This window comes from Octopus bimaculoides, chromosome 8, assembly GCF_001194135.2.
Source record: "Octopus bimaculoides isolate UCB-OBI-ISO-001 chromosome 8, ASM119413v2, whole genome shotgun sequence".
Classification (NCBI taxonomy): domain Eukaryota; kingdom Metazoa; phylum Mollusca; class Cephalopoda; order Octopoda; family Octopodidae; genus Octopus; species Octopus bimaculoides.
In genome coordinates, this window is record NC_068988.1 from 72,511,069 (window position 1) to 72,521,851 (window position 10,783).

The 10,783-nt window shown below is 35.0% G+C and overlaps 1 protein-coding gene across 1 annotated transcript in view; it reads right to left on the bottom strand.

Annotated features, from left to right (window-relative positions):
- Positions 1-8,870: 8,870 nt before the first annotated feature.
- The window catches only part of LOC106872645 (bromodomain-containing protein 4), a 48,545-nt gene continuing 46,632 nt past the window's right edge, over positions 8,871-10,783 (bottom strand). The window contains exon 3 of the mRNA XM_052969859.1: positions 8,871-10,777. Within this exon, the coding sequence (XP_052825819.1) occupies positions 10,220-10,777 (558 nt within the window). The 3' untranslated portion in view covers positions 8,871-10,219. The remainder of the gene's footprint in view (positions 10,778-10,783) is intronic.

Below are 10,783 nucleotides of genomic sequence, written 5' to 3' on the forward strand. Positions count from 1 at the left end.
AACTAGACTGTCTATTGTACATGGCATGCACGTGTCTTAGATGACACCTGGACGCATTCAGGCAGGTCGTTATATCAGGATTAGTATGAGCTCATTTTTTCCTTTATGCCTACGTATGATGAATTGTTATTAGTAATAGTATTATGCAAAAATAATGCTAATAAGTTCTTGATAGCTGCAGAGTTTTCATTCGAGAACTATGCTATTCGAGCTTTCTATTCAAACTTTACCCAAGAGTGACCTTAAAAGAACCAGTCCGTTCGCTTTGAGGAGATGCAAATTGAACAATTTTTCAACAAAATAAGTGACTTCATAAAACGGTTATAAAGAGCAAAGAGCTTACTATTCGAGTTTATCCAACTCAAGTTTGTTGTCCCAAGCTTGGGGTTAGATCGAAGTTAGAGTAACAGTGGGCTCTACTGGACGAGTTAGACAAGATAGACATGTATTCCCTTATGGCTGATGTAGTTTCACTCTTTTTTTTTCAAGGCTTGAGCACCAATTTCGAGAAACTAGCTTCGAATCGATTTGTGGTCATCAAATATTCTTTCGAGGATGAAGACCCCCCTACTTTCTACCGTTTGCAACACTTCAGTGCATGCCTGTTGACCGTTTTCTGTGTTTTAGCTTGTCTTACAAAGTCCCTTTGAAAAATTCAAATTTGATTGCAGAGAATCCAAACTAGATCGAAAACACCTATATTTATATATTGTTTATACATACATATATATATCTAAATATATATATATATATATATAAATGGACGCGTAGCGTTCGATAATATAATAATACAAACGATATATGAGCATATGCATGTATACATACATATATGTACATACCTACATCTACATGTATGTATAGATGCATATCCGGGTACAGGACGTCAAAAACCGTGGAATATTTTTTTTTTTTTTGCGGACAACAGAATGAACACATAGGAAAACAGACAAGCCACTTATGGAACTCTTCCTTCATCAGCTGCCTCTATTCTAAACGAGGCGTTTACAAGATGAGGCAGAACGCGCTCTTAGAATAGCTCTTCCCGCGAAGTGGATTAACCTGCTAAGCGGAGGATTCCAAAGTAACAAACAAAAACCAAGACAGGAAAAATTAAACAGTAAAAACAACGTTAAGGCTGTTAAGCCGAACGGGATACTTTGTAGGCGCAGGGCTGCACATAGAGACAACATGATGCATGGTTTCATTTTGTTATTTACATACACGAGCTATTGAGCTACTGCCGTTCTTTAATATGGTGGCCAGGTAGCTTCTTATGGGTAGGCATTGATCTTGGGCTGCTATGTTAAACACTTCTGTTTCTGATTTTAAGACGGAAGACACTACCCATTGATGAGTAAGGGCTTTGTCAACATCGGCATTATTAGCTTTCTTTGGGTATTTGCCATTGAGAGGTCTTTCTTCCCATTTATCAGTAAGAATATCTAAAACAGCAGTTTTAGAACGGGTTTTCATACGCTTAGCTTTTTTGTGCTTGTTTCCAGTACGTCTAATTCTGAGACTTGTTCTATTTGGAATTCACTTGGATATTTCTTCGTCTGTTTTGTTACTGAGTATGACATTTTCTTATCTTCGTGCTTTGAGACTAGTTTTAAAATCCAGTGATCAGAGTTTTTCAGGTAGGTGTTTAAGCCAATTGTGTTCCCAATTGTGTAGGTGTTAAGCAGGTCCAGGTCTTTATAAATTACCCAATGAATATACTGTACCGCTCTATCAAGCCCGTGAAATACTCTGTAGGTGCAATTTTTGTCATTGTCGTTGTTGTTGTTTTTGCTGCTGCTGCTGGGGGTGTTGTATGTTTGTTTGTTTTTGTTCCTTGTTTGTTTGTTTGTTTTTGTTCCTTGTTTGTTTGTTGGATCAAGACATGTGTTCAATGTGGTTTTAATCACATGATTACGATATTGCTTCTCTGCTTACTGATAGATTAATAATTTTGCAACGAACACCGATCATCGATTTCTGTATCGCTAATTCGCTCGTCACCAATACATAATCCTAACATATTAGCTGACTCTTTCAGATTACGCTCTAATATTATGCCAAAAGGAAATGCTTTGGGTGGTAGAATTTATCAGACCTTGTTAGAGAAGGCTAACCCAATACTTTGGTTCGAGGCCCGGAGAACAGAGGGGCCCGTAACTATCTGTCGACCCCTTTCATAAAATAGAACCTCACAGTCACCTAGAATTTTAATGAACTTTAAGAGGATCACCATTCCTCGTGCAGTTTTTCTCTACCTAACCAAATTTTTTTCGAAGTCCTTGAACACAACTATCTGACCTTTGTGTGCTCTCAGCACAACCCACTCAGCTACAAATATTCTTGACAGTTTTCTAGTTGGAGAATAACTTCACCCCTTCTACCAATCGTAAAATTATCTTCTAGATTTTCCATTAGGTTTCAAAGAGTAACTGAGGAATCTCTTGACCATTTTAATAATGGAAATTTATAACGAATGGTTTTTTTCATAGAATAGATTTCTTGGAAGGTTCTTCCTAATAAGCTAAGTTTTGGGTCATACCTGTATGATGATGATAACTATGATGGTGATGATGGTGATGAGGATGATGATGATGATCATCATCATCATCATCATCATCATCATTAAGAATTTCTTATGTTTGTTATAGGGGTGTCGATTATGGTGGGACATTACAAAGACACGAAGAAAGATTGCAAAAATTGCGGATAATCGATGAAAATCGAATGAGAAAAAAATTGAATGAAATAAAAAGTCTACAAGCAAATGATGAAGTAGTCCTCTGGATACAGAGACCCCACACTGACCATGTTGTTGGCGTCTTTTCTTAGTCACTGTAGCTCACGGAACTGGGAAATTCTCACGTTCTGGGAACCACTTCGCTAGACATCTGACAAGAGGTAGGTAGTCAATTCTGGCATGTATCCGTAAAGCTCATACAGCAGATCATCCGAACTGGGTCATTTATATCATGTGCAACTCTTCATTGCTTCCCTTATTTCAGCCTCGGTTACTGGCTTTCCACAGTACCTAGCGTCTTCCGCCGAAATTCGCGACAGGCTGTCAGAAGCAGACGCTAAACTCCACTAGCGTCTCCGACCCATCGTTCGCCTCGGACAGTTAAGTAAAGTGCATTTGGAAAACTGCACACGTTTGCTTGGAATCGAGTAGCACACGTCCATCGTAGGCTGTCAACGACAGAATCGTAACTTTGTGGCCAAATCACACTTTCAGTACCTGACCCATCGAAAGACTTACGTTCCCACGTTGCCAGCCATTCCAACTTATGGTTGCCCTTCCTCATTTCTACGCACTGACCTAATGAAAACTCTAATTATGAATTAGCTAACCCTCTGCGATTGTTCCACGCTCGTATTAAAATATGTACTAAATTCAGTTTATCTTTCCCTTTTTGCTTGCCATAGTAACTGTAGTAAAAACATTTTCTGTATTTCAGAGCGAAAGTAGTGTCAGTTCTCTTCTGCACATGAAAGGAAGTTTTGATAGGCAACAAATTATTTTGATAACATTATATGTTTGTTTGTATATATGTATATATGTGTGTGTATGTATATGTGTGAGTGTGTGAGTGTGTGTGTGGTTAAGATCATAATTTACTTACTTTCAGCAGTTGTTTCATGAGAGATAAATATCATTAATTCTATAATTATGAAATTAAGATATTTATTTACAAAAATATATGGATACATTAGTTTGTATTTTTTATTGCAGTTTAATAACTTATTATTAAGTTACTGTGCATATGTATCTTTTGAAGTTGTATACGTCATTGCTTTATACATCTGTGTGTCACCCTGTCTGTTTGTGTATGTATGTAAATATGTATGTATGCATTGTATGCATGTATGTATGTATGCATGCATGTAGGTATGTATGTACGTACGTATGTCTGTATACATGTATGTGTGAATGTTCCCTTCTACTTTTAATTATTTAAATTATTCCTCTGAGGAAGAAGATAGTTTCTAACAAACATACAAAGCTCCATCTTTGGAATGTAGATAACATAATGTCTTTTTTCTTTGATTTTCAATGAGGCATTCACATCAGTGGTACAGCTGACTTTTATGACGGTACATACATTTTCCTGTCTTCGCAAACAGCAATAACCGGCCATTTATGCGGACACTTGACAGATGTTTTGATGGGAAAGTTTCACCAGTGTTCTTTGCGTTGATGTTTGTGTATGCATTCAATAACAGGAGTGAGGGTTTCTATATTTATTCCAGGTCAGTCTTTCTTTCGAATGGCATTGTATATTGTTTTGCGGCAACGTCGTGTCGCATTGGGAGGCGGTACCTTCATGACATTTTTGGACAGCTGCTAAAAACATGTAATGTCTTCCTCAGAAATATGACATAATCTAAATTTTCGGTAGCATCTTGGAGCTTCACGGGCTTTACTGTCTCTCTTGTATGTATGTATGTATGTATGTATGTATGTATGTATGTATGTATGTGTCCACGTATGAATATATATATATATATATGTGTGTGTGTGTGCGTGTGTGTGTGTGTGTGTGTGTCTGTGTATATATATATATATATATATATATATATATAGTTTGTAGACTTACGTATATGGTTTGTATATGTACGTGAGAAAGAAAGAAATAGACAGCAAGAAAAAGTATGTCGTTAAACTGTAGCCACTCCACTTCATGGGCTGCTGCAAGTTTCAAGAAACCGCTGAGCATAATTATATGAAACTACGGTATGCATCTCGTGGGTTACTTACATGTACATCATATGCTCTCTATGCACTTCTTCGATAAACATGTATAATTCTTTAGGTGTAAAATTGTACCATACACATTCCATTTGATTGTCCTTGTTTGTGGCGATATATAAATATTGCATTAAAGAAAGTATATATTAACAAAAAATCCAAATAATGAATTTTTAAAATATTTTATTATTACTAGTTGAAAAATATACATCGTCTTTAGAAGACCCAACATAATGACAAGAATTGCCTGCCATCATAAACATTTTGCACGAAGATAACTAAAGGCATGTGAAATGAAAGGCATATGATTAACGTCATCAATCGGCTAGAGTACATAAAATATTCGAGCTGAGTGAAAAACAGAATAGAGGCACATCAGAATATGATGAGGAAAATAACTTTTTGATCAAACGAATAGCATAAAGCTGAATTAGAGTGAAAGAATTTTAGCAGCTCACTGGATTAGACGTTGTGTCAATTGAAATTGCTTGCATGGCTCTTCAACCATTTATACGCAAAAAGACATATACATGCATACATACATACATACATACATACATACATACATACATACATACATACATACATAAGTTTAGCAAATTCGGTGAGAACTGCATCAACACGAGTAGCTTCAATTGGTCGTAAAAATAATACATCACATCATATTTTAAAATATACATTAGGAAATATATAGAGCTAGCTAAAGACAAATAAAATACAGAAATGGCCTCACTGAACTCTTAAAATGTGATTGACGGTGTATGTATTATTCCTCAGATGCTCATACAAATACATCTTACATCCAAAGAAGTGTATCTTCCGTGATTTGCTGTTTTAAAAATGATGAAAATCCCCAGAAAACAGCAACTTGGAATATACCTAGCTAGCGCGCTACTTGGAATATACCTAGTTAGCTAGCTAGCTAGCTACCTACCTACCTACCTACCTACCTACCTAACAACCTACCTACCTACCTAACAACTTACCTATATACATACATACGTATATACATGCTTACATGCATGTATACATACATGCATACATACATACATACATACATACATACATACATACATACATACATACATGCATGCGTGTATGCATGCATGAAGGCATGCGTACATCCAATATATGCATACATACATACATGCATACATGCATACATACATACATACATACATACATACATACATACATACATACATACATACATACATACATACATTCTCTACTTACAGCACATACTACGTCAGGCACCCTTATCACTATGCAAAATTATTCGTCGACAGTGTTTCACTGGGAAATGTACGTAAAATATTTTTATTTAGAATGAAACATATTTATTCGATAAGTACCATTGATTAGGATTAGTAAACCAATAACAGGTGTTGAGTAGCTATGTAGAGAAGAATATATACTTCTGGCAGCGTAGTCAATCAATGTAACAGTGAAAGTTCCTCTAATATTGTGGAGATTGTTTGAAACTAGACTATCTATGATCAAGTATGTCTATGTTTTAAGGCATTCCAGTCTTAAACATCCTGACTTTCTGTGTATTTTGCACTACATTAATAAATTTATCCTTCTTTATCTAGGACGGTAGGGTGTCTACTTTGGGATGATTTTGTTGCTGTTTCACCGCGCTAATTAACAAATGTTAAAAGTGTTTCAGAATTTACGAGAGCATTGCATACGACGTTGGTGCTGTGAGTAAAGCTAGTATGACAAACACTTCAACAGACTTCAGAAAATATGGACATAAGAGTTGTCTGCTTCCAATCGGAATTTGATCCCATGACGTTTCTGCAGTTCCAATGGTAGTGCCAATACTTCAGACACTGGAAGCGATCCAAAAATTCGACATGAAGACTAGAAAGATATTAACCCCCACTGGAAAGCTTTATAGACGAACGGATGGAAGCAAGGTACAAGATTTGTCCAAATGGCTTTCGAGTACCTTCTATAGGGAGCTAATACGGAAATTGTTCTATATTTTAAGAGATGAAGAATTATGTACATTATTTACATTATTTTACATTTGACGGATATTTGTCCTCATCTTGTCTGTTTTTAACACAACGTTTCGGCTGATATACCCTCCAGCCTTCATCAGGTATCTTGGGCATATGGCGTAGTGGTTAAGTGCGCGGGCTACTAACCCCAAGATTCCGAGTTCGATTCCTGAATAATAATAATAATAATAATAATAATAATAATAATAATAATAATAATAATAATAATAATAATAATAATAATAATAATAATAATAATAATAATAATAATAATAATAATAATAATAATAATAATAATAATAATAACATCGAAAAATACCTTAAGAATGAGAACCTAGGTTCGAAATTTCCCCAAGATACCTGATGAAGGCTGGAGGGTATATCAGCCGAAACGTTGTGTTAACAACAAACAAGATGAGGACAAATATCCGTCAAAAGTAAATAATGTAAATAATGTAAATAATGTAATACGGAAATTTTCAGTTATACTTGCTATTATAAATACTCAGTGATATGCATATCTGGCAAAAAATAGTTTTTCAAGAAAGAACAAAGCAATCGTCCTCTAAATCCAATCTACTAGTGGTACAGGGATGTTTTGTAAAACATTCCAGAGATTCCCAGTTCAATGACTTGCAATTAACATATATTCACAATCACATGTGCGTAAATAACAAGCACACATATATGGTTATACATGGAGAATAATCAGTCTCACTGGGGTGAGACTTGTACAGCAGTAGATGAATGCAAGTATGTTCATGTATACACCTACATAGATATACATATTAATTTAAATATTCACAAACCCTTGGAACAGTCAGACACAAAAATCCTTCTCGGTTGAATTCTGCGATAAATTTAAATAAACCTCCAAGAAAAACATGCATTCATTTATATTAGCATACACGTAAAAATAAATAAAATTTATTTAAATATATATACGTGCGTGCTTATACACATGCACATAGGTAGGCACACACACAGACACACACACATATACACACACACACATACACACACACATATATATACACACATACACACACAAGCAAGCAAAAAAACACACGCAACCATTCATGTATACATATAGAGATGTCCAAATTGTATTAATTAAAAAAATAGCATCCTGAGAATTTCGATTAAGATTTTGATGTGATCTGAAGACTTCTAGGCAGATATACATATCTTTTTTAAAGTATATTTCCTTCCAATAAGTTATTTGTCGCCGTGGATTGAATATTATGAGTTGAGCCATTTTCTTCAGACACATACAAACATACATGCACACACATTGACAAACATAGGGCCTCTCTCTTACACACATACATGCACATACACACGTACTTACACACTCACATATATATGCATACACATATGTATAATATTTGAGTATATATGTGCTTGTATGTATATGTGTACAAGTACACTATATATAAAATTATATACACACACACAACCAACGCACACACTAGCGCAAACGGAGATAAAACTACATCAATTATATCTCAATACATATACATAAACATAAGGAGTTCAAAAAAAAAGTTACAGAAAGATATTTCCTGTTTTTCTGTTAACGATGAATTTCTCACATTTGGAGAAAGCTAAAAACGTGAGATTGTCAGGTTTAGTTGACACAATCGACATCAACACTTGCCGCTTGATGCCTGTTTTATGAACCTGGTATGAGGAAAGACAAATTTTGACCTGACTGAATTAAATTATATGGGAATCTTCAAAAGCAATATATAATATGTCAATCATAGTCGATTATCTTCATTGAACAATAAGATATTAATATTGCAGAGTCCCTCGATGATGACAAATTTTAGGTAAAAACAAAGAGAAAATATATCAGAAGTTTGAATGTGTAAGATCATTTTTAAATAAAGATAATTTAATCGTACTGAGCGTAGCAACTGGCTGAGGGAATTGTGTATAATATACCCTGTTAAATATCATGAATGGAGCTGTTGTTTATTTTACAAATGTTTCATTAGCTTGTATACAGGGAGAAACGGACTCTGCCAGTTTGAGTGGCTTTAAATACATTACAATACACGTAGACAAACCAATGTGTTAATAAAATCCAGAGAGCTCAGCCTATCTGTTGTTATCAAAAATATTTTAAAACAATTTTTAATGAGTCTGAAAATTCCCATATCCGTAGTCTGACAAAAAAGAAAATATTTCTCTTAAACGAAAAGAGATAAATTTAAGCCAATACAGTTCATCTCAAAAATTCGTTTGAGTTAATTGCTTTTGTCCATTAGTTCAAATAACACGCACTGCTGTAATCTCGAACACTGTCTTTTCAATACATTTTTGCCATCCATGTTTTTCATTTTTTTTTTTCTTGTTAATAATTATTTTATGGTGAAGACAAAACTACTATTGAGAGGCAGGTATATTTGTGCAAATAAATAGATTCAAATGAAACAGAAAAATAAATGTAAGTTATTCAGACAGAATATGGTCGAAAGAAATGTGGCGGGAAGTAAGAAGTTTAACATAAATATATGTTCTTGACAGTAATTCAACGGAAATGCTGACAATTGTCTGACAAACTTATGAGAATCAAAAATAAGTTTGTTGTTTCAGATTAACAAGTGTGGCGTTTTATCAAAATGGAAGCCAATTGTATTTACGAAGGATAAAAATAACTCTGTTTTGATGAATGTTCTGATTTTACTTGTTCAGAAACCAAACAAAACAGCAATTTTACTAAAAAGAAAAAGTTTCAAGAAGGCACAGCATAAAACCAAAAGTCGTTTCTACTCTTTAGATAATGTCTCGAATATTGCACTTTGAAAGATGTTCATTGTTTGAACCAAAGCAATTATCAGATACTTTTTTCTGCTTTTCGTCATATCCATCGACATGGTTAGTTAGATCTGCAGTCATTTGTATGCTGAATCATATTTGTACGTATATTTATTCCATCCAATAAGAAGCAACGTTATAAAAGCATCCTCTTCGATCAGAAATCTTTTACGTTTAATCAAAACCAAGTGCGTTATAAATCGCCCAACCTCTGGTTACTGACCACAGAAAGACATATCATTGCAACAAAACATCGAAAAAGAAAAAGAACACTCAAAATAGACATTTCGGACAGATTTGCATTCGCTGTTGTTATCAACAGCATTGCCAGCGATAAGTCTCTTGATATTTTTAAAGAAAAGGTGAAGTTGCTAAATAATTTGAAGATTTCTTTCAAACTTTCTTTTAAAAGTTTTATCAGATTAAAATTGTTCTCTTTGTGTAAAATACGTATTTTATTCTTGTTTTATTTATTTTTTAAAAGAAAAATATTGTCCACAAAAAGAAAAAATAGCAAATATTTTATTGCCGGCTGTAAACTCAGAGGAAATTGTCGCTTACTCCAAAATAAGTTCATGTTGCTGTGATCGGAAGGAACAAGATATATGGCGGATGATGACAGAATCTCAGCAGCTCAACCAGTGATTTCAAATATACCTCGGTTACTGTTTATGATATTTAAATTGTGCTCCAGAACTGGTGGGTCACTCTGAAAATCGGGGATATCTTCTAATAAGACATAGGGGCTTGGCTGAGGTTGAGCACAACCATTGTATCCACGCCTGATACCAACATCATTGACCATGTACGTGCTGTTTGAGTTGTTGTTAGTATTGTTGTTGGTGTTATAACGAAGATAAGTGTTGTTTGATGTCAAACCGGGTGTCATACTTCCTGTAGGCAACGAGGCTTCCCTATGTTCTGCATTCAACGGACTCAGGTTACGTGGTGTAGTGTAATTAGTGTACTGTTGATGGGAGGGCGGTGGTAGTGAAGTGATCATACCGTTAGATGGGGCGTGAGGAGAAGAAGACAATCGATTGGATGGAATCTGGCTTACCATTGTGATTGGCCCGATATTCATGCTTGGTTGTGGCTGTTGTGATTGTTGTGGCGGTGGTGGTGGTGGTGGTGGAGGAGGAGGAGGAAGTGGTTGTTGTTGTTGTTGTTGTGGTTGCGACTGTAATTGGTGATGTTG